General features: G+C 43.0%; 1 protein-coding gene across 1 annotated transcript in view; it reads right to left on the bottom strand.

Moving 5' to 3' along the window:
• Window positions 1-25,997, bottom strand: part of NTPCR (nucleoside-triphosphatase, cancer-related) — a 97,698-nt gene that overhangs the window by 52,599 nt on the left and 19,102 nt on the right. The window contains exon 2 of the mRNA XM_073560101.1: window positions 7,543-7,705. Coding sequence (XP_073416202.1) covers window positions 7,543-7,705 — 163 coding nt within the window. The remainder of the gene's footprint in view (window positions 1-7,542; window positions 7,706-25,997) is intronic.

A 25,997-nucleotide genomic window follows, 5' to 3' on the forward strand; every position in this document is an offset into this window, starting at 1 on the left:
TATCGCTGTTCAGCAACAGCTTCGTCAGGAGTAATCATTAGTCATTCATCAATACTCCTGACGAAGCTGTTGCTGAAGATGACAGTCCATTGAGGTACAAGGCCAGTTGGCCCGAGGGTCACAACCTGGCTTCTCCAAACATCTCCATGGAGCCAGGTACCCGGCGGGTCCCAATCCTGGCTTTCTCCAAACGTATCCATGGTTCAGCGATGGTCATTGGAGCAGATCTGTGTTCTTCCAACCAGGGCCAAGGTCCCCTAGATTGTTTAATGTAGAATGATAGATCAGTGTCCCTTGTGATGGAGCCATGATGTATTGGCAGCAGTCCTGTTAGGTCCCTTTTATGTTTTGATGTCTTGGCTGAATTTCTGCCTCTCAGTCTCTCTCTATAGAGGCATGTAACCTCTTTAAATACTTAACAAGTGTTCTTCATTCAGTATTGACATAAATGGTAAGAATGGAGATTATATCAAGTAGCATTACTTGATTATTTAATCTATTTGCATCGTTTTTCCTCCTGTTTTCGAAGTCACCAAACTATGTAGCCGACACAATGCCTAATTAGCATATCAGTAAACACCACTAGTCATCAAGGATAAGAGAACAACATGTTATATAAAATGTCAATATTACTGGCTTACACAAGCAAAAGTCTGTTTTCTTGATCAACATAAATTCAAAAATCAACATATAGAGAACAGCCTATTCTTTCTGGCTTGCTAAAAAATAGTCCTCTGGTTAATTAAGATGCAATGCTGTCTCCCCACACAGCCCTTCTCTGGCATAACTAGAAATCATATAAGAAAACACAGTGATGACAACACTGAGATAGTCATTCATAGACAAAATAACACACCTTTTGTCACTGGCTGAGACTAACCAGCAACAAAGGTCTACACTTGGTCAGCTTCTGGCAGTGTGAAAAAATACCAGAAGTGTTTCCACCTCCACCCCCAGTATCCTATGGAACAGCTCAGTTTCCCTTTTATATCATCTACCAGGTCAAGATTGGTGATATGCGAGCAGCACGTCCCACCTAGCTATCCCAACTGCTCCTAAAACCTGGACCCAAAATCCAGGCCCCTTAAATAAACCTCTCAGAACTTTCAGTGCTGGAGCCTTAGAATCATAGAATCGTAGAGTTGGAAGGGACCTCCTGGGCCATCTGGTCCAACCCCCTGCTCAAAGCAGGATTCGCTAAATCATCTCAGTCAGATGTCTGTCCAGCCTCTGTTTGAAGACTTCCATTGAAGGAGAACTCACCACTTCTCGTGGCAGCCTGTTCCACTCATTGATCACTCTAACTGTCAAAAAGTTTTTTCTAATATCTAATCTGTGTCTCCTCCCATTCAGTTTCATCCCATTGCTTCTAGTCTTTCCTTGTGCAAATGAGAATAAAGTTGATCCTTCTACAATGTGACAGCCCTTTAGATATTTGTAGACAGCTATTAAGTCTCCTCTCAGTCTTCTCTTTTGCAAACTAAACATTCCCAAATCCTGCAACCTTTCCTCATAAGACAGGGTTTGCAGACCGGTCACCATTCTGGTCGCTCTTTTCTGAACTTGCTCCAGTTTGTTGATGTCTTTTTTAAAATGTGGTGCCCAAAACTGGACACAATATTCCAGATGAGGTCTGACCAAAGAGGAGTAGAGGGAAATAATGACTTCACGTGATCTAGACTGTATGCTTCTGTTAATACATCCTAGAATTGCATTTGCCTTTTTTGCTGCTGCATCACACTGTTGACTCATATTCAGTCTGTGATCTATTAGTATACCCAAGTCTTTTTCACATGTGCTGTCACTTAGCCCTATTCCTCCCATTCTATATATGCTTTTTCCATTTTTATTGCCCAGATGTAGTACTTTGCATTTCTCCCTGTTAAAAACCATTCTGTTAGTTGCTGCCCACTTCTCCAGTTTATTTAAATCTTTTTGAATCCTCTCTCTCTCTTCTCTAGTATTAGCTATCCCTCCTAGCTTTGTGTCATCAGCAAATTTAATCAGTTTACCCTCAATTCCTTCATCTAAATCGTTGATAAAGATGTTGAACAATACAGGGCCCAGGACAGAGCCCTGTGGTACCCCACTTGAGACATTCTTCCAACTGGATGTGCAGCCATTTACGACCACTCTTTGGGTCCGATCACTAAGCCAGTTATGAATCCACCTAACAGTTGCCTTGTCCATTCCATACTTAATCATTTTTTCAATAAGGATTGTATGAGAGACTTTGTCAAATGCTTTGCTGAAGTCAAGATATACTATATCTACAGCATTTCCTTGATCCACCCAATCAGTGATACCATCATAGAAGGAAATTAAGTTAGTCTGACATGACTTATTAGTTACAAACCCATGCTGACTCTGTTTAATCACTTCATTCTTATCCAGGTATTGACATACATGTTGTTTAATAATTTGTTCAAAGATCTTTCCTGGTATAGAAGTCAGACTCACCGGCCTATAGTTACCTGGGTCCACCTTCTTCCCCTTTTTGAAGATAGGAACAACATTTGCTCTTCTCCAGTCTTCTGGCACTTCTCCTGTTCTCCAAGAATTTTCAAAGATTATAGAGAGGGGTTCAAAAATTTCTTCTGCTATCTCCTTCAGTACTCTGGGGTGTAATTCATCTGGACCTGGAGACTTGAATTCATTTAGGCTAGCTAAGTGTTTCCTCACTATCTTTCTGTTTATAGATATCCTGGATTCTTCTATTCCCTTAATAGGACAGTGAATAACAGTTGATGTTACATTTCCTTTCTGAGAGAAAACAGATGCAAAATAGGAATTTAAAAGTTCAGCCTTCTCAACATCCTGTCTTACCATTTCATCATTTTCATCCTGTAAAAATCCTATGGCATCTTTGACTTCTTTTACTTTTGACATATCCCCAAAATCCTTTATTATTGCTTTTGACATCTCTTGCAAGCCTCAATTCATTTTCAGCTTTAGCTAATCTGATTTGTGCCCTGCAGGTTCTGCAGACAGCATTATATTCTTCTTTAGATATGCCTCCCTCTTTCCATTTTATAAACATTTTTTTCTTCCTTTTTAGCATGTGCTTAAGTTCTGTGTTCATCCATCCTGGTTTCCTTAACTGCTTCCTATTCTTCCCTCTTTTCGGAATTGTTAACAACTGTGCTTTGAGAATTTCATTTTTCAAGATTTCCCATCCTTCCTGGACATTTTTGTCTTTAAGGATATCCAGCCATTGGATCCCTCCAATTCTCTTTCTGAATCCCTTAAAATCTGCCTTTCTGAAATCTAACCTTGACGTCTGAGTCTTCACAGGTCTTCCTCCTCTAGTTATCCAAAATTCTAAAATAGCATGGTCGCTACCTCCTAGGGTCCCAGCCACTTTTATCTCCTCAACCATTTCCTCCCTGTTTATAAGGATTAGATCCAAAGTAGCAGTTCCCCTTGTTTTCTCCCTTACCTTTTGGAAGATAAAGTTGTCAGCAAGAGAGGATAAGAATTTCCTTGACCTGTTAGTTTTGCCTGAGAGAGATTCCCAACAAATGTCTGGATAGTTGAAATCTCCCATGACAACTATGTCATATTTTTTGGAGAACTTGGCCATTTGATGCATAAAGAGTTCATCCATAGCTTCAGCTTGCACAGGCGGCCTGTAGTAAATGCCTACAATGGTGTCCTTTCCATTGTTCTGTCCTTGTATTCTTACCCAAACAGTTTCCACAGAACTCCCAGTCTCTGAAGCTTCAATCTCTGTGCAGATATACGCGTTTCTAACATACAATGCGACAACCCCTCCTCGTTTATCAAGTCTGTTTCTTGCAAATAAGTTGTATCCTTCTAGTCTTGTATTCCAATCATGTGTATTGTCCCACCAAGTTTCAGTGATTCCAATGACATCATATTTCTTTTCCTGTGTTAGTAGTTCCAATTCTCCTTGTTTGTTGCCCATGCTTTGTGCATTAGTATAGAAACATTTTAGTTTGTGATTGGTTTCTCTTTCTCCAATATTTTTATTAATTAGATTCTTTCGTCTTTGTTCTTCCTTTCCACTTCTAATAGCAGAGTTCTCAATAGCATTTGTCAGGTGTATGGCTTTTTCTGGTCTTTTGCTTCCCTTCCCATGTTGTTCTAGTTTAAAGCTCTCCTTACAAGTGTAGCAAGGCGACTTCCAAATACATGCTTTCCAGTCTTCTTTCTGGATTTTACAGCACCGATGCTAGGCACCTCGGTGACACATATACTAGCCTTTTTTTATTAGACTAGGTTTCTGTCCTGATGAAGAGGTCCTGCGCAACTTCGAAACGTGTTGACAATTGTAAACCTGTTTTATTAATACATTTTTACCCCTATTTTTTAGGGGAGCTGGGGTGAGAATTTAGGCTCAAATGACTTCTATGCACACCTCTGCTGACCTACAGGAAACTTGATTCAAACCCATCCATCCTGAGAAAGTGAGGGACAATCTCTACTGGTACCCTAGGCAATTGCTTCTAAATGTGCCCCCACTTCAACTTTCCATTTCAATGTGAAAATGTGTCACAAGCACATTGTAGCCACGTCATGCCCATGATAGGAAAAAAACTGCGCCAATATGCAGATTGGCTCAGATTGTGGGCAGTTAAATGTTGGTGTATTCTTACCTTCACCTACTCCTTCTTCCAGCCTCCATCATAAGCCACAGACATAGCTTCATAATACTGTATGTACTGTAATTGTGTAGTTAGAAAATGTTCCCACATACTGTACATTTTTTAAAAGTTTAAACTCAAAGTTAACTGTTTCTTTATGACCTACTCAAGTATTTGGACATCACACAGAGTTGTAGAAGCATCTTTGTTTTACACATATAGACTTTCATCCAACCTGCCACACATGAACACATGTACAATGTAAATGTCCTTTTGGTAGTGTCTTCCACTGGACTCAAGGAGATTAACTGATTAGTGCAGCGAATGCATTCTGAAAGGGATTGTATTAAAGGCCCCGTCTCACTAAGCGACTTACCAGCGATCCCGACACCGATATCAAGGTGTCAGGATCGCTAGTAAGTCGATATGTGATCGCTGGTGAGCTGTCACACAGACAGCTTCACCAGCGATCAGCACAGCGATGCCGAGTGCCCGACATCGCTGGCCATCCTGTAAAAAATAGAATCAAAACAAAAAATATAGTTATTCTCAACATCCGACGTCGCGTTCAGTCATCCTGCCTCTCTCCACGCTCCGGTCCCAGTGATCCTTTGCATGAATGACCGCGAGATGTCACAGTCTCGCGGGATAACAAAGTCTCGCGGTCATTCATGCAAAGGATCACTGGGACCGGAGCGTGGAGAGAGGCGGGATGGCTGAACGGGACGTCGGAAGGTGAGAATAACTATATTTTTTATTTTTTTTATTATTTTTTACACCTGATCGCTGGTCTCCCGCTGTCACACACAGCGATGCGTGCTGGCCAGCGGGAGACCAGCGACCAAAGAAATGTCCAGAGGTTTCTTGCAGCGATCAGCGATACCGGCAGGGGGGCCGCTCGCTGATCGCTGTCACACACAGCGATCTCGCTGGTGAGATCGCTGTTACGTCACAAAAGTTGTGACTCAGCAGCGATCTCGCTACCGAGATTGCTTAGTGAGACGGGGCCTTAAGGGATAGTTACATTGGAACAGCCCTTTCCTTATATTAAATGGTTTGCCAGTGATTTAATAGGTCATCAATACCAGATCAGTGGGAATGCCACACCCGGCACTGCCACCGATCAGCTGTTCTTGTTGCCAGTTGGAAGTGCTCAGTTGCATATACTCCACAGCTCTGTCAATTGTATAATGGCAGCAGCAGGTACTGAAGATCCATGCCTATTCATGTGAATACTACTACTGTGAAGTTCTGCTCCGCAACTTAGCACATCCAGCTGGCACTGAGAACAGCTGATCAGTGGAGGTGCTGGGTGTCTCACCTGTACCTAAGGATTGACCATCAATATAAAATAGTGAGCTACCCATTTTATATTACTGACAGGAAGTTTCAAACACTGCTAATGTAGAAATCAACAATAAAAATCAGCTCTGGAGTTTTGCAGATATTCAATAGAATCTATAAAAATGAGGTGTGAACATATTTATGATATGGAAAAATGATGGATGCCTAAGGCTATGTTCACACGTTGCATTTTTGCTGTGGTTTTTAATGCAATTTTAAGCTGCTTTTACAGTACCAGCAAAGGCTATGAGATTTCAGAAATCTCATGCACACACATTGTTTCTTTCCTGACCAATTTGGAAAACTGCTGCGTTTTTTGAAAACTGCAGCATGTCACTTCTTTCAGCGTTTTTTCACCCATAAAAAGAAATGGGCAAGTGCAAAAACAAAGGAAAAAAAGGCAGGTGCAGAAACCTTAGTAAGCTGTATCATGTTTTTGTTAAGCCGTAAACTTTATCAGCATGCACAATAGACAATAAAAATGCAAGAAAAATAAACACAGCAAAAATGCAGCAAAACCGGCTTTTTGGCGGCAGCTTCTTTACTGCCAAGAGAGCAGGCTTTGCCTGCAGAAAAAAACGCAGCAAAAACGCATGATATGAACATAGCCAAAGGGTGCATCTAGACTGGTCAATTATCAGTAAACGAACGTTCCTAGGAATGTTCATTTTTTGTTAATAAGTCTGACAAAACATGCTGTCAATCATCCCACGAATGAGCAAAAGGCTTATTAGTCCAGTGAATTAATTTCTAAGCTTGCAGCACATTGAATTGTGTAAAAAGGACATATAGATTGCCATTGGTCTTGTCAGTATATGTACAGAACGATCGTGTTAACAATCATTCTGTGCTTTCAAAAGTGAGGTCAGCCTAACTAAATAGGCTATTAAATGACCAATGATTGACTTGCATGTGACCGACCACCAGCATCTTAATGGCCACCAGTAGTTATTGTGAAAGCATCTTTCTAAGTGCACCCATCAGCTATTAGACTTAAAAGTGAAAGAACATATCTATTTAGCTGATATACTGTATATTGTGCTGGACCCTGTGGTACTAATGTATTACATTTTGGTGTATGTCTGGCAACAGGGCTCTAGAGTAACATCTAGCGTGTATATTAGAAACATTCCCAGTATACAAAGCTAAATAGAAGAAAAAAGAGAAGATGTTAACATAGCTTTTACTCTTTAAATGCAGTGCTTTTTTGCGCCGGTACGGCGTACCAGAAATCTGAAGGTGCTGCCGCACACCTTAAAGTAATAAAGCATTCATTCTTACCCTCCGTCGCTCTGTCACCGCTGCCGTCCTCCAGTCCCTGCTTCTTCCTGCTTGAACCCGGCCGGCTATGACCGCCGCAGCAGCAATGACGTCATCGCTGCTGCGCCTGTCACATGACACCGGCGAAAGCAGGAAGAAGCAGGGACTGGCAGCGATGGCGGAGGGTAAGAATGAATGCGTACCGGCAAATATTTTTTTTTACAAAAAAAAGCCGTTTAAATGTATCATTTTTAGATTTCCTTGATCCAGTCTAAAGAAATTAGAAACTAAAAAAGTAAAGTAGAAGTAAAGTTGTCTATAGTTTTCATACCTAGTTGTAGCCAACTTTCCTCGATTTCCTGACATTGTAACAACATCAAATCCTACTCTTCTGTGCCCCTGTCTAACTTCTTCTGTATAAAATCCATCAACAAGAACTCTGGACGATGTCAACACTTCGGAAACTTTTTTAATTAAAGTTGTCTTACCAATACCTTTGAAAAAAAATAAAAAAAATATTATTTATACTGTAATATTATATACACACAGTGGGTACGGAAAGTATTCAGACCCCTTTAAATTTTTCACTGTTTCATTGCAGCCATTTGGTCATTTCAAAAAAGTTCATTTTTTTTTCATTAATGTACACTCTGCACCCCATCTTGACTGAAAAAACAGCAATGTAGACATTTTTGCAAATATATTAAAAAATATAAACTGAAATATCACATGGTCATAAGTAAACAGACTCTTTGCTCAGACACTCATATTTAAATCACATGCTGTCCATTTCCTTGTGATCCTCCTTGAGATGGTTCTACGCCTTTATTGGAGTCCAGCTGTGTGTAATTAAACTGATAGGACTTGATTGGTAAAGGCACACACCTGTCTAAGACCTCACAGCTCACAGTGCATGTCAGTGTCAGACCAAATGAGAATCATCAGGTCAAAAGGAACTGGCCAAGGAGCTCAGAGACAGAATTGTGGAAAGGCACACACCTAGCCAAGGTTGCAAAAGAATTTCTGCAGTACTCAAGGTTCCTAAGAGCACAGTGGCCTCCATAATCCTTAAATGGAAGAAGTTTGAGACCACCAGAAGTCTTCCTAGACCTGACCATCCAGCCGAACTGAGCAATCGTGGAAGAAGAGCCTTGGTGAGAGAGGTAAAGAAGAACCCCAAGATCACTGTGTCTGAGCTCCACAGATGGAGTAGGGAGATGGGAGAAAGTCACACAAAGTCAACTATCACTTCAGACCTCCACCAGTCGGTCCTTTATGGCAGAGTGGCCTGACGGAAGCCTCTCCTCAGTGCAAGACATGAAAGCCTGCATGGAGTTTGCTAAAAAAACACATGAAGGACTCCCAGACTATGAGAAATAAGATTCTCTGGTCTGAGGAGACAAAGATAGATGTTTTGGTGAAAATTCTAAGCAGTATGTGTGGAGAAAACCAGGCACTGCTCATCACCTGCCCAATACAATCCCAAGAGTAAAAATGGTGGTGGCAGCATCACGCTATGGAGGTGTTTTTCAGCTGCAGGGACAGAACGACTGGTTGCCATTGAAGGAAACATGAATGCGGCCAAGTACAGAGATATTCTGGATGAAAACCTCTTCCAGAGTGCTCTGGACCTCAGACTTGGCCGAAGGTTCACCTTCCAACAAGACAATGACCCTAAGCACACAGCTAAAATAACAAAGGCATGGCTTCAGAACAACTCTGTGACCATTCTTGACTGGCCCAGCCAGAGCCCTGACCTAAACCCAATAGAGCATCTCTGGAGAGACCTGAAAATGGCTGTTGACCAATGTTCACCATACAACCTGATGGAACTGGGGAGGATCTGCAAGGAAGAATGGCTGAGGATCCCCAAATCCAGGTGTGTAAAACTGGTTGCATCATTCCCAAGAAGACTCATGGAAGTACTAGCTCAAAAGGGTGCTTCTACTGAATACTGAGCAAAGGGTCTGAATACTTATGACCATGGTCAGTTTTTGTTTTTTAATAAATTTGCAAAAATGTCTACATTTGTTTTTTTTTTCAGTCACGATGGGGTGCAGAGTGTACATGAGAAAAAAATTAACTTTTTTGAATTTACCAAATGGCTGCAATGAAACAAAGAGTGAAAAATTTAAAGGGGTCTGAATACTTTCTGTACCTACCGACTGTATAGACATATACATACACGCAAACTGTGAGAAGGTCACTGGTAAAATACTGGATGGGGATATGTGTCACTGAGGATGTTAGTCACATTGACATAAATGTGGAAAAATGCTTCAGCACACTGAGTGCTGAGAGGAGTTAAACAGCCATATTAAGGGCTGGGTTTTTGTACACACCTGAAGAGTGGGTGGGAAACAGTTCACCATATCTCCACCCAAGGGTGTGGTCCAGGTAAATGTGAAGCCTTTGGACTCATTCACTGTTTGGTGTGGCAGGAGATGATAGCTCCTGAGCAGTGCTTGTGTTAAAGAGAATTAAACCTTGTCTTTTGTTCTCGACTGGACAGATCTACCAGCCACACAAACTATACTGTATGCTATTTTGTTTTTCCAGTTATGCCCAAAGGGCCGTGTTTGATTACTTCATTTTGGACTGGTTTATGCAGTATATTTTTAATAAACCTGTTAAACTGAAACGGAAAGTGTTCCAGTGACTACAATTTAAGCAGCCAAGTGAGTTGAGCTACCACAATACATACATACACACAGTATATATGTATTTATATACACACACATACAGTGCCTTGAAAAAGTATTCAAACTCCATGAATTTTTCCATTTAGATGTATTTCATTGAGACTTTATGTGATATACTAAACACAAAGTAGTAAATTATACATGATTTTCTAAATACTTAAAAAATATAAATATGAAAATTGTGATGTGCATTTGTATTCAGCCCCCCTGAAACAATACTTTGTAGGACCACCTTTCTCTGCATTTACTGCTGCAAGTATTTTGGGCTAAGTCTCAACCTGCTTTGCACACCTAGAGCCTGAAATGTTTGCCTTTTCTTTGCACACTAGCTCTAGCTCAGTGAGACTGAATGGAGGCATGAGGGAACACCAATTTTAAAGCCTTGCCACAGATTCTCGATGGGATTTGGATCTGGACTTTGACTGGGCCATTCAAGTATATGAATATTCTTTGATCTAGACTAGTGATGAACGAATGTGCTCGGATAAGGCCTTATCCGAGCATGCTCGGATGCCAACAGAGTATCTTCAGCATGCTTGAAAAATATGTTTGAGTCCCCGAGGCTCAACGTCTTACGGCTGATAGGCAATCCCTGCATGTGTTGCGACTAACAAACAGGCAATCCCTCTTGTGATTTGCGGCAAGTCCAAAGGATAGAGGTACTAAATAGAAATTTAAAAAATTCACGGTGAAGCAAGCAAAACAGTTGCAGAATTCGATAATGGATATGTGAACATACTCGTCAAGTATGTAGATCGAAAGGATTCCATACAAAACCTTCAGACCAGACAAATCTGTTGGGTCTCTTCAAATCCAGGAATGGTCTGACCAAACTGTCCTTTTTAGGTACTCTGAACAGCTTGGAGCAATACCCCCGAGGAATCATAACAATTACTGATTGCAGATAAAGGGACTAGAAGACTGAGTCGGCTGTCACCTCCACGGGAAAAAGAATCACAAAAGGAACAAAGCCTCTGGGAGGGTCAAGAAGGCAGACAGTGTCTAAAATTCTAAGGAAACAGCACATATGCCACTGATTCAAGATTGATAATCTCATATAGATGCTTACTAGTGATGAGCGATACTAGTTGCTCGGGTTTCCCCGAGCATGCTCGGGTGTCCTCCAAGTATTTCGTAGTGCTCAGAGATTTAGTTTTCCTCTTCTTAGCTGTATGATTTGCGACTGCTAGACAGGCTGAATATATGTGAGAAATGCCTGTTTGTTAGGGAATTCCCACATGTATTCAGCTTGTCTAGCAGCCACAAATCATGCAGCTGAGACTACAATAACTAGATCTCTGAGCACGCCAAAATACTCAGAGGACATCCGAGCATGCCCGGGGAGACCCGAGCAACAACGCTACTGTCCATCACTAATGCTTACCAGACAGCCTTTTTCCAGGGAAGGGGAGCATTCCAAAGGCCTTTTTGAATGCTGGGTCAGCGAAACAGGCCCGGTGGCAAAAAAAAGAAAAAAAAAGCTGAAATGCCAGAGTTGACCATGACATAGACTACCAAATCTATTGAGGCGAGGGAAGCCTCACAAAGGAATTTTGAGGCAGGTAGTTATTAAATTCAGTTCTGGTTATAATATTGTATTTGCAATATTCGCCGAACACAGCCGAATGTCATTGGAGTCAATGGGAGTAGAAATGAATCAATAAGTTCGGAATCGATTGTCAAACATAAATTTGGCACGGATAGGTTACCAATATGGCGCGAATATGGCAAATACAGATTTGGCGAACGAATCCGAACATTAGTTATCAAATGTAGAGATTGAGGAGACTTCAGAAGATTAACCCTGGAACCAAGACAACACAAACGCAGGACATAAAGGAGAGCCTGCTGCCGAATTAAAAAAAACCACACAACTTTGAAAGAAGTCAATCATATTATCCAGTGTGGCACGGAGGGATGCCATGTTAGAAAGCGGAAAAGGTGGGCAACCTGGGGATTCACAAAAATGAATGTGAACCATTTGGCAACCAATTCCTCTGCAAAGGAGAAAAGGGCCTCGAACCTCTGAGAGGAAACTATGTGCCTATCCAAGTGTTTCCATTCTTTAGCCAGAAGCTTGTCAAAAGTCTTCATGTTTCAGAAAGACTTGTTTGTGGTGCTGATGGAAATTAACGGCTTACACACACTGTCAGGTTGGCACCATTATACTGATTAAAATGATACCTTGGTTGATGAAATCCGTCTTATGGCTGTTCTTTAATCTTTATTTTCAGTTAATGATATCCTCGTGCCCCGGGGCGGCCTGTGGGGGGTTATATATGTGGTGCTCCGATTAGCTATTTATAATGCAGGCTGCTGATAGGTCACTGATCCCTCAGAGACCTGCCCTCTACTTTGCATAATGAATATCTGTACATACTTAAAAAAAAAACCTTCTGCAGGCGAGTGCCTGCGCAGTAGCAGCTATCGGTGTATATAGCTGTGATCTGATAGCTGTTACTCCGAAAGCGCCGCTGGCGCCATCTTACTGGAGAAGAAGAAAAATAAATTCCTCCTCCAAGATGGCGCCGCCCGTGCAGTAGCAGTTTTCGGCTATCTCGAGCATATCATTAACTAAAAACTGAAAATACAGATTAAACAACAACCACAAGATGGATTTCATCAACCAAGCCATCATTTTAATCAGTATAACGGCGCCGACCTGACAATGTCTGTAGGTTACTGTGCATAATCCTGCTGACAGGTTCCCTTTAAGCCGATATCCCTCACTGCCCGAATAAGTTCCTGTTTGTCTAAGTCAGCTTTGAACACTGCTTGGACTCAGATTCAGTCTTGACCATCTCCATGGGTTCAGACTGAGCAGCAGGAGAAGAAATCCCATCCACTGTGGCTCTGTCCCGGAAGTGGTCCAGGAAGGCCAAGGATGAGCTGCGGGATGCACAAAAATGTCTATGTAAAGTGTGCGGAGGGGTGGGACCCATTTGGGGGGGGTTGGGTCTGATTCCAGAGGGGTATCTGATGTGTCCTGGGTGAACATGAGTGGTTATCTAAGCGCAGAGGGAACTTTTTACTTATTTACAGCAGGGTATATGCTCATTTTGTTTCTAACTTAGGTTTTGTCTGTTTAGCCCCTTCACCCCACAGCCTGTTTTGACCTTTCTGATCAGGCCAATTTTTTCATTTCTGACCAATGTCACTTTATGAAGTCATAACTCTGGAACGCTTCAACGGATCTCACTGATTCTGAGACTGTTTTTTTGTGTGACATATTGTACTTCATGAAAGTGGTACAAAAATTTGATATAACTTGCGTTTATTTAGGAAAAAATATCGGAAATTTGGTGAAAATGTTAAAAATGTAGCAATTTTCAAACTTTTAATTTTGATGCCCTTAAATCAGAGAGCCACTTAAAATAGTTAATAAATAACATTTGCCACATTTCTACTTTACATCAGCACATTTTTTATTTATTAGGAAGTTATAAGGGTTAAAAGTTGACCAGCGCTTTCTCATTTTCACAACAAAGTTTACAAAACCATTTTTTAGAGACCACATCACATTTGAAGTGACTTTGGGGGTCCTATATGACAGAAAATACCCAAAAGTGACACCATTCTAAAAACTGCAGCCCTCAAGGAACTCAAAACCACATTCAAGAAGTTTATTAACCCTTCAGGTGTTTCACAGGAATTAATGTAATGTGGAAGGAAAAAATTAACATTCAACTTTTTTCACAAAAAAATTTCCTTTAGACCCAGTTTTTTTATTTTCATATGGGTAACTGCGGAGATTGCACAATACAATTTGTTGTGCAATTTCTCCAGAGCATGCAAATACCCCATATGTGGGAGAAAAAAAAACACTATTTGGGCTCATGGCAGGTCTTGGAAAGGAAGGAGCGCCATTTGACTTTTTAAATATAAAATTTGCTAGAATAATTAGCGGATGCCAGGTCGCATTTGGAAAGCCCCTGATCATAGAATCATAGAATCGTAGAGTTGGAAGGGACCTCCTGGGCCATCTGGTCCAACCCCCTGCTCAAAGCAGGATTCGCTAAATCATCCCAGTCAGATGTCTGTCCAGTCTCTGTTTGAAGACTTCCATTGAAGGAGAACTCACCACTTCTCGTGGCAGCCTGTTCCACTCATTGATCACTCTAACTGTCAAAAAGTTTTTTCTAATATCTAATCTGTGTCTCCTCCCATTCAGTTTCATCCCATTGCTTCTAGTCTTTCCTCGTGCAAATGAGAATAAAGTTGATCCTTCTACAATGTGACAGCCCTTTAGATATTTGTAGACAGCTATTAAGTCTTCTCTCAGTCTTCTCTTTTGCAAACTAAACATTCCCAAATCCTGCAACCTTTCCTCATAAGACAGGGTTTGCAGACCGGTCACCATTCTGGTCGCTCTTTTCTGAACTTGCTCCAGTTTGTTGATGTCTTTTTTAAAATGTGGTGCCCAAAACTGGACATAATATTCCAGATGAGATCTGACCAAAGAGGAGTAGAGGGAAATAATGACTTCACGTGATCTAGACTGTATGCTTCTGTTAATACATCCTAGAATTGCATTTGCCTTTTTTGCTGCTGCATCACACTGTTGACTCATATTCAGTCTGTGATCTATTAGTATACCCAAGTCTTTTTCACATGTGCTGTCACTTAGCCCTATTCCTCCCATTCTATATGTGCTTTTTTCATTTTTATTGCCCAGATGTAGTACTTTGCATTTCTCCCTGTTAAAAACCATTCTGTTAGTTGCTGCCCACTTCTCCAGTTTATTTAAATCTTTTTGAATCCTCTCTCTCTCTTCTCTAGTATTAGCTATCCCTCCTAGCTTTGTGTCATCAGCAAATTTAATCAGTTTACCCTCAATTCCTTCATCTAAATCATTGATAAAGATGTTGAACAATACAGGGCCCAGGACAGAGCCCTGTGGTACCCCACTTGAGACATTCTTCCAACTGGATGTGCAGCCATTTACGACCACTCTTTGGGTCCGATCACTAAGCCAGTTATGAATCCACCTAACAGTTGCCTTGTCCATTCCATACTTAGTCATTTTTTCAATAAGGATTGTATGAGAGACTTTGTCAAATGCTTTGCTGAAGTCAAGATATACTATATCTACAGCATTTCCTTGATCCACCCAATCAGTGATACCATCATAGAAGGAAATTAAGTTAGTCTGACATGACTTATTAGTTACAAACCCATGCTGACTCTGTTTAATCACTTCTTTCTTATCCAGGTATTGACATACATGTTGTTTAATAATTTGTTCAAAGATCTTTCCTGGTATAGAAGTCAGACTCACCGGCCTATAGTTGCCTGGGTCCACCTTCTTCCCCTTTTTGAAGATAGGAACAACATTTGCTCTTCTCCAGTCTTCTGGCACTTCTCCTGTTCTCCAAGAATTTTCAAAGATTATGGAGAGGGGTTCAAAAATTTCTTACGCTATCTCCTTCAGTACTCTTGGGTGTAATTCATCTGGACCTGGAGACTTGAATTCATTTAGGTTAGCTAAGTGTTTCCTCACTATCTTTCTGTTTATAGATATCCTGGATTCTTCTATTCCCTTAATAGGACAGTGAATAACAGTTGATGTTACATTTCCTTTCTGAGAGAAAACAGATGCAAAATAGGAATTTAAAAGTTCAGCCTTCTCAACATCCTGTCTTACCATTTCATCATTTTCATCCTGTAAAAATCCTATGGCATCTTTGACTTTTCTTTTACTTTTGACATATCCCCAAAATCCTTTAATATTGCTTTTGACATCTCTTGCAAGCCTCAATTCATTTTCAGCTTTAGCTAATCTGATTTGTGCCCTGCAGGTTCTGCAGACAGCATTATATTCTTCTTTAGATATGCCTCCCTCTTTCCATTTTATAAACATTTTTTTCTTCCTTTTTAGCATGTGCTTAAGTTCTGTGTTCATCCATCCTGGTTTCCTTAAATGCTTCCTATTCTTCCCTCTTTTCGGAATTGTTAACAACTGTGCTTTGAGAATTTCATTTTTCAAGATTTCCCATCCTTCCTGGACATTTTTGTCTTTAAGGATATCCAGCCATTGGATCCCTCCAATTCTCTTTCTGAATCCCTTAAAATCTGCCTTTCTGAAATCTAACCTTGACGTCTGAGTCTTCACAGGTCTTCCTCCTCTAGTTATCCAAAATTCTAAAATAGCATGGTCGCTATCTCCTAGTGTCCCAGCCACTTTTACCTCCTCAACCATTTCCTCCCTGTTTATAAGGATTAGATCCAAGGTAGCAGTTCCCCTTGTTTTCTCCCTTACCTTTTGGAAGATAAAGTTGTCAGCAAGAGAGGATAAGAATTTCCTTGACCTGTTAGTTTTGCCTGAGAGAGATTCCCAACAAATGTCTGGATAATTGAAATCTCCCATGACAACTATGTCATATTTTTTGGAGAACTTGGCCATTTGATGCATAAAGAGTTCATCCATATCTTCAGCTTGCACAGGCGGCCTGTAGTAAATGCCTACAATGGTGTCCTTTCCATTGTTCTGTCCTTGTATTCTTACCCAAACAGTTTCCACAGAACTCCCAGTCTCTGAAGCTTCAATCTCTGTGCAGATATACGCGTTTCTAACATACAATGCGACACCCCCTCCTCGTTTATCAAGTCTGTTTCTTGCAAATAAGTTGTATCCTTCTAGTCTTGTATTCCAATCATGTGTATTGTCCCACCAAGTTTCAGTGATTCCAATGACATCATATTTCTTTTCCTGTGTTAGTAGTTCCAATTCTCCTTGTTTGTTGCCCATGCTTTGTGCATTAGTATAGAAACATTTTAGTTTGTGATTGGTTTCTCTTTCTCCAATATTTTTATTAATTAGATTCTTTCGTCTTTGTTCTTCCTTTCCACTTCTAATAGCAGAGTTCTCAATAGCATTTGTCAGGTGTATGGCTTTTTCTGGTCTTTTGCTTCCCTTCCCATGTTGTTCTAGTTTAAAGCTCTCCTTACAAGTGTAGCAAGGCGACTTCCAAATACATGCTTTCCAGTCTTCGTAAGGTGCACCCCATCTCTAGCAAATAGTCCATCGTATAAGTAGTTCACTCCGTGATCCAGAAATCCAAATCGTTGCTGACGGCACCATCGACGTAGCCAGTTGTTCACCTGCAGAATCTTATTCCACCTCCTTGTTCCTTGGCCATCCACTGGGAGGATGGAGGAGAAGACCACCTGCGCTCCCAGTTCCTTCACTTTCTTGCCTAAGTCTTCAAAGTCTCTGCAGATGGTTTCCAGGTCGTTTCTTGCTGTGTCATTTGTCCCCACATGTAGTAGCAGGAATGGGTAGTCATCTGTAGGTCTGAAGAGTCCTGATATCCTGTCAGACACATCTTTAATTTTTGCACCTGGAAGACAGCACATTTCTCTTGAAGTTATATCCGGTCTGCAGATAGCGGCCTCTGTTCCTCTCAACAGGGAATCCCCCATGACCACCACTCTCCGTTTCTTCTTCACAACATTTTTCTTTCTCCATCCAGGAGGACTCTGAAGGCGTACAAGGTTGCTGTTTGTTGGCAAAGTCTTATCCTGATGTATTTCTTCATCGTTTTCCTGCGTGAGAGCCTGGTACTGGTTTCTGAGCAGTATGGGTGCTGACTGCCTCCTGATCCTCCTGCTTCTCTGGGTCACATGTCTCCATTCCTCTGTTTCTTCAGGTGCACTTCGAATTTCTTCTCTTTCTGTAACATGAAGAGATAATTCTGCTCTGTCCAAGAACTCTTCACCTTCCTTAATGATCTTCAACGTAGCTAACCTCTCTTCGAGATTTTGCAACTTTTCCTCCAACAGGGACACAAGCTTGCATTTGTGGCATGTGAAGTTTGGCTTTTCCACTGGTAAATCTGTGAACATGTAGCAAGAAATGCAGCTCACCAAATGGCTCCTGGCCTCTTCCATCTTGAGATTTCTTAAAAACGATGAAAGATGAGCCAAAATTCCGGTTTTTCCGATTTCCTCTTTTCAGCTGCAACGGCCAAAACCCAGTGATCGTTGAGCTCGCGGAGACTCTTCACTTATCCCAGAAGGCACTGGGAATATGCAAATGATCTCCTCAAGACTCTTCCCCTGGTTTTTCCGATTTCCTCTTTTCAGCTGCAACGGACAAAACCCAGTGATCGTTGAGCTCGCGGAGACTCTTCACTTATCCCAGAAGGCACTGGGAATATGCAAATGATCTCCTCAAGACTCTTCCCCTGGTTTTTCCGATTTCCTCTTTTCAGCTGCAACGGCCAAAACCCAGTGATCATTGAGCTCGCGGAGACTCTTCACTTATCCCAGAAGGCACTGGGAATATGCAAATGATCTCCTCAAGACTCTTCCCCTGGTTTTTTGATGTGGGTAAACAGTGAAAATCCCTCACAAGTGACTCCATTTTGGAAATTAGACCCCTCAGGGAACTTATCTAGATATGTGGTGAGCACCTTGAAACCCCAGGTGCTTCACAGAAGTTTAAAACGTTGAGCCGTGTAGGCCAAAAAAATCCAATTTTTCCCACAAAAAATGTTTTTTAGCCCCAAATTTTGTATTTTCACAAGGGTAACAGGAGAAAATGGACGCCAAAATTTGTTGTGCAATTTCTCCTGTATTCACCAATACCCCATATGTGATCAAAAACTACTTTTCAGGCACAGTGCAAAGCTCAGGAGGGAAGTAGCGCTATATTACAGTTTGCTGCACTGAATTGAGGGTGCCATGTCACATTGGCAAAGCCCCTGAGGTTCCAGAACGGCAGAAACCCCCATAAGTGACCCCATTTTACAAGCTAAACCTCTCAATGAATTCATCTAGGTGTGCAGAGATCATAGTGACACCACAGGTGTGTCACAGAATTTTAGAACATTGGGCAGTAAATAAAAAATAATTTACATTTTTACCATCAAAATTGTGTGCTAGCCCCAAATTTTACATTTTCATGCTGGTAAAACAGCAAAAATGGCACCAAAAACTGTCCTACACTTTTTAATATTTTTTTACATTGTCCCAGGATGCAGAGCATCAAATCAAGCATATGACAGGCAGGGAAGGAGGCATGTAAGAACCTGCTCTTAACAGGCGCTCACAAGCCACCTTCCCTGCAGGTCCTCGTGGCCATCTTGGGGCTGGGGGTCTCCATGGAGACCATCAGAACAATGAGATCTCATTACGTTGTTCTTATGGGAGCACGCAGGGAGCCCCCTCCCTGCTCCTCAATGTCGCTGTCACTATTGACAGCGGCAGAGGAGTTAAACGCCCGCGATCAGCACTAGCACCAATCATGGGCGTTGCTGCAGGGAGTCAGCTCTCACACAAAGCTGACACTGCACCTGATTGCCACGGCACTGTACATATGCTGTTGTTTGCGGGAACGCAGCTGCCGCAGAGCAGTATCTGTACGGCGCATGTCGGGAAGGGGTTAATAGCTCATTCCCACACGTTGCATGTATACCAAATTACATTACAGTTCATGTGTTATCCGGTTTTGCTTTATGGTCTTGCATTAAGTGCAAATACTGGCGTGGCCTTCCTTTCTTAGAGATGGCATCGTATTTCTATAGCTTCCTTTGGCTGGGTGTCGATCTCAGGCCCTGGTCTTGCTCTGCCCTTATTCACATTGAGCTATTCTTTGACACTGTGAGGAGATGGCCACTTACTAAAGACTATAGGACAAATGGACGTAGAGCGGAGTTCACAGCTCTAAGAGATACAGACTTTTTCAAGCATGGAGCACGGGTCACATCAATATTGTTGTAATTTAACCCCTTAGTGACGGAGCCAATTTGCTACTTAATGACCAAGACAATTTTTACAATTCTGACCACTGTCACTTTATGAGGTTATAACTCTGGAACGCTTAAGGGCGTGTGCACACGGTGTGGATTCTGCTGCGGATCCGCAGCAGTTCCGCAGGCAATGTACAGTACAATGTTAGCCTATGGGATTTCAAATCCGCAGTGCACATGCTGCATATTTTTCCGCGCGGATTTGCTGCGGTTTTAAATCCGCTGCATGTCAATTCTTTCTGCGGATTCCGCAGCGGTTTACACCTGTTCCATTGTCCAGGTGTCAATCCACAGGGGAAATCCGCTGGCCAATCCACAGGTAAACCGCAGGTCACTTTACCTGCAAATCTGCGTGGAAAAATCCGCAGCTGAATCCGCAGCGTGTGCACTCACCTTTAAAGGATCCCGCTGATTGTGAGACTGTTTTTTTCAGGACACATTTTACTTCATGTTAGTGGCAAGATTGCTTTGGTATGACATGCGTTTATTTATGGAAAAAACGGAAATATGGCGAAAATTTTTAAAACTTTGCAATTTCCAAACTTTTCATTTTTATACCCTTAAATCAGAGAGATATGTCACACAAAATACTTAATAAACATTTTACACATGTTTACTTTACATCAGCACAATTTTGGAAATAATTTTCTTTTGTTAGGAAGTTATAAGGGTTAAAAGTTGACCAGCGACGTCTCATTTTTACAACAAAATTTACAAACCATTTTTTTTTTTTTTTTTTAAGGACCACATAACATTTGAAAATACCCAAAAGTGACACCATTCTAAAAACTGCACCTCTGAAGGTGCTCAAAACCACATTCAAGAAGTTTATTAACCCTTTACATGCGTCACAAGAACTGAAGCAATGTGGAAGGAAAAAATGAACAATTAACTTTTTTTCACAAACATTCTACTTCAGCACAAATTGTTTTTTATTTTCACAAGTGTAAAAAGAGAAAATGAAACACAAATTTGTTGTGCAATTTCTTCTAAATACGTCGATACCCTATATGTGGGGGTAAACCACTGGTTGGACGCACAGCAGAGCTCGGAAGGAAAGGAGCGCTGTTTGACTTTTTCAAGGCAGAATTGACTGGAATTGAGATCAGACGCAATGTCGCGTTTGGAGAGCCCCTGATGTGCCTAAACAGTGGAAACCCCCCAATTATAACTCCAATCCTAACCCCAACACACCCCTAACTCTAATCACAACCCTAACCATAATCCCAACCCTAGCCCCACCCCTAACCCCTAATTTTAGCCCAACTCTAACCCTTATGGGAAAATGGAAATAAATACATTTTTCTATTTTATTAATTTTACCTAACTAAGAAGGTGATAAAGGGGAATTTGATTTACAATTTTTTATTTTTATTTTGATCACTGTGATAGTGTCTATCACAGTAATCAAAATGAACCAATAGGAAAAATATCCTATTGTTGCTGCGTGCCGGCCGGCAGATCTCGGTGGGTGCACTGTGCATGCGCCCGCCATTTTCTCCTGGAAGAAGATGTCGGCTGCCCGGGGGACTTCAGGGGGTATGTATGGACACCAGAGGTACTGGGGGGGTGATCGGTGGACCCTATTTCTATCTCCTCTGATGTGCGATCACATTACATGGAAAATCTGACTTTTTTTGCGGTCACCGTTATACCGTTAATAACGGCGATCGCAACACCGGTGTTAGGGTTGCGGATCGCACTGAATATAAAATATAGACAAATGCGATCACAACCTGGGGTCCACCGTGCAGAGATGGAATACTGCTGCTATACAACAACGGACAGCGTGTAGTAAACTGCTCACTGGACACCGGGGGAACTACTGACCCGGTGTGATAGGAAGCAGGCTCTGTAATTGCACAGAGTCCGCAGAATCCGATGCTGGAGCCTGTTAAACCTCACAGGCCACGGCTAGAGTAGCGCTAGCGTGAGGTCACAGGACACTGCTTCCAAGACACGAGAACAGTGCCCCTCTAGACCCACTAACGTCCGGAACCGCTACTGCGGAGCCAAGGAAAATTCCCCCTGGAATGCTGTGCCCGGTTATCCGTCACAGGGCGCAGCAAACATTAGCCTACCGCTCTGAGCGTGTACTGTGTCTGTACTTGCGGTCGCCACTAACAAGCCTGAACATGGTGCTGGAAAGCATACTATCTGTGCATGGCGCCATACAGACGGACGCTGCTACTCTTGCGGTACTGTGATGCCTGTGCTGACTGGCGCCCACCAGAGCTAACGGATGTAAGAACTGAATAGACTGCAGCGCTAGGCAGTACCAGAACTAGGTGCTGACTCTAACTCTGTGACCCTAACTCATATACAACCGAGGGAGGGGAGTCATAATGAGTCATTCACCTGTCTCATACATCCATCATCATACACACCACTATAACAATAAGCATTAATCTCTATCATAGCGCATGGCGGGGCGGCCATGCGAGGCTTCTATAGCCACGACCTTCCGGGACCTTCCTGATGATCCAACCAGAGCAGGAGTAGGACCTGAGCATGTGACCTCCGATCTCCAATGAGATCGTCCCACGGGCATGCTCAGTGGACCAAAAGTAGGACTTAGTCCCTGGAGTAGCTTGCTGCTGACCAGCATACGTTGCTATAGCTGGACCAGAGGTGGCAGCAGCAACCATACCCACAGTGCTAGTCTGAGCAGGGCACCGGGACCGACGACCCTGCTGAGCAGCCTCCTCTGCTGCCGGAGAGGAATGGGAGACCACAGAAGGTAAAGCTCGGGATTCCTTCTGTGCAGGGGCAGGAACCCGATGCCTAACAACCGGGGTCGGTAAAAATTGACCTGAATCATGTTCTCTGGGATAAATTCCAACGCTGGGGGGGCGCTCTAACATTAAACCTCAGCGCCATTAAAAAGCGACGCTGCGGTTTAAGTACCTTTAACTGCCGCCATTAAAAAGCTTATTGGGAGTTGTTAAGGGGTTAATAGATATTTTCTTGCTGTGTTTTATTAGTGATTTGTTTGCTTGTCAGTTCATCCTCAGGAATCATGTTTCCATTCAGTGACAGCAAACAGAGGACGGCGTGCAGGTTGGATCTAATGTATACCTAAGGTCAGAGAGGAGATTGCTAAAGGTAAATGTAAAGCAACCATCCTTTCAATCCCCTCTGTATCTCAACTTCTCATGCCATTGTGCTCCCAGCCTAGGCCCATTGTGTGGATGTGATGCTAGACGCAGGGGAGCCGTCACCACAGGGGATCTCAGGTGATGGAATATGCTTTATTCTGTGAGCTAAAGGAAAATGTTTAAGGGGAAGAGAGAAAAAGACAGGTTGAATTAGGAGTTGTTGGAGTGACTTCAATGAGGATCCAAGCTGGGATGGATGGTCTATGGAGTTTTGGAGATCGGTTGCCAGCTGTGCTGGACCCCCTGCTACGGAAGAGGGATCTGTCGTCTGGATTTATCAAATTGGTCCTGGATACATGAACATTGGTTTTGATATTTGTTGTGACGGACACACAGATTGTGTCCAGGGAATGGACACTAGGGGAAGTGAGTGGGGAGACGGCTGTAAAGGTACTGTCACACTTAGCGATGTACCAGCGATCCCGACCAGCAATATGACGCGGTCAGGATCGCTGGTACATCGCTAAGTGGTCGCTAGTGAGTTGCCACACAGGCAGATCTCACCAGCGACATCGCAGGGGTCGGGGGTCGCTACTTACCTGTCAGACAAGGCGATCCTGACGTCCTCCCGCCCGCGTCCACGCGTCGCTCGTCGTCACAGCAGGAAGCCCCAGCAGGAAGCTGACGACGAGAAACGGTCCAGGACGTTCTCGCGCGATCAGCGATAACCAGCGGGGGAGCGGTCGGAGGTAAGTATCAGACATAGCGATATCGCTATAACGTCACAAAAACCAGTGACGTTATAGTGATATTGCTAGCGATATCGCTTAGTGTGACAGGCCCTTAAAAAAAGCGTGCGGCTGCAGCTGAGAGCACGCTGCACTAAACAGGACCTGAGACAGGTGACCACTGGGGGAGTGGCTAGAGAAGGAGCTAACCTCAGTGCAAGGGAGGTAGAGTGAGAGCGGGATTCGGCGGAGCCGAGAGAGAGAGAGAGGTCAGACAAGCCGAGTTTCAATAGCCAGAGGGTAACGCAGTATCCAATGGCACGGACTGAATAATGGTCAAATACAAGCCGAAGTCAGAAACCGGGCAAGAATGCAGTAACCAAGGTCACAAACAAGGAGGGTAGTCATAGGGCAAGCCAGAGATGAGAACCAGAGAATAGCAGAGGTACAGAATCAGAGCGCAGGCACCAAATGAAGGACAAGCCGGATCATAAACAGGATAAGCACACAGGAACAAATGGTATACATAAGTGTAGCAAGGTCAGCTGCTCAGCTGAGGACAGAACTATCACTGACAAAAACCCAACAGAAGGGTGGGTTAATGTAACCCTCCCCAGACCAAAGGGAGGCCAGCAAAGTTAACGCCATAGAGCCCAGGACCGGGAAAGGAATTCACATCCAGAGGTATGACAGTACCCCCCCTCTCAACGGGGGGCCATCGGACCCCCAGGCTTCCCAGGATGTCTGACATGAAATGCTCGAACCAACCGATCAGCATGTACAGAACGAGCCAGCACCCAAAACCGATCTTCCAAACCATATCCCTTCCAGTGTACAAAGTACCACGTACCCTCCAAGAATCCACAATGCATCCCACCTCGTACTCCATGTGGCCAGCAGACAAAGACCCCTCATCAACAGTTCTCAAAGGCTTCAAAAGAGATTTGTGAAACACATTGGAAATCTTAAAGGAGTCTGGGAGACACAACCTAAAAGCAACTGGATTAACCATCTCAACAACTTCATATGGGCCAATAAAATAAGGACCCAACTTAGCAGAGGGAACCTTAAGTTTAATGTTTCAAGTGGACAACCACACTTTCTACCCTACCTGGAAAGTAGGACCAGACACTCGCTTCTTATCTGCAAAAAATATGTACTTTTTCTGCGCTTTGGTAATGTTTTGTCGAACCTCAGTCCACAACTCCTTGAGGCTATGTGCACACGTAGTTTTGAGAGCTGGGGATTTTTCCCCACGGGTTTGTAAAAATCCGCGGGTCAAAAGTCCTGCCGATTAGCCCTGCGGTTTCACACCTCACAATGGATGAGGTGTGAAACCGCAGCAGAATCCGCACAAAGAATTGACATGCTGCGGATTGAAACCCACAGCAAATCCGCAGCATGTGCACAGCGCTTTTGGTTTTACCATTGAAAACAATGGTACTGTACAACGCAGCAGAAACTGCTGCGGACCCGCAGGGCCAGAAACGCTGCAGATCCGCAGCAGAATCCGCAGCGTGTGCACATAGCCTTAGACGCTGCACAGTCCCCTCAGCCCCAGGACAACCAGAGTCCAAACAAGAGAACTCCCCAAAATGTGGATTAAACTCATAATTGGCAAGAAAGGGCGACATGCCAGTGGCCTGGCTTACACGATTATTAAAAGCGAACTACGTTAAAGGCAAAAGCATCGCACCAATCTACTTGTCGAGTGGAGGCTAAATATCGCAAAATTTGTTCTAGAGACTGATTTGTCCATTCGGTCTGGTCATTCGACTCCGAATGATATGCAGAGGAAAAGGACAAAGTAACGCCCAACTTTTTACAAAACGCCCTCCAGAACTGGACACCTCTGTCAGACACCATATTCAATGGCACGCCATGCAAACGCACCACATGTTGCACAAACAACCTGGACAATGTCTCTGAAAAAGGTAGTGCAGATAAAGGTACAAAATGGGCTTGCTTAGAGCACCTGTCCACTACCACCCACACAATGGTATTACCCCTGGAAGGAGGGAGATTGGTGAAAAAATCCATTGACAGGTGAGTCCATGGTCTATCTGGAATTGGCAAAGGCACCAATTCCCCGGCTGGATGACTATGAGAACTCTTAGTATGAGCACAAACTCCACACGCACACACAAACTTTCTGACATCAGCAATCAGTGAGGGCCATCAAAAAAACCCTAGTCACGGCCCCACACGTGGCCGAGATCCCAGGATGCCCACTCAAAACAGACTCATGGAACTCCCAAAGGAGCCTTAGATGAAATTGTATAGGGACAAACAATTTACCAACCGTTTTAAACCTAGGACCAAGTGACTGAGCCTCCATGATCTCCAGCTCCAATTTAGATGAGATATCAGCCACAACCACCCCAGGTTAAAGAATGGAGGATCGGGTGGGGACACAGGGTCAAAACTTCGGGTTAATGCATCGGCTTTAAAGTTTTTTAAACCAGGACTAAATGTAATGGAAAACTGAAACCGGGAAAAAAAAGTG

This window comes from Dendrobates tinctorius, unplaced genomic scaffold (assembly GCF_039654945.1).
Source record: "Dendrobates tinctorius isolate UK_male_01 unplaced genomic scaffold, ASM3965494v1 ptg000293l, whole genome shotgun sequence".
In the NCBI taxonomy this organism is placed as follows: Eukaryota; Metazoa; Chordata; class Amphibia; order Anura; family Dendrobatidae; genus Dendrobates; species Dendrobates tinctorius.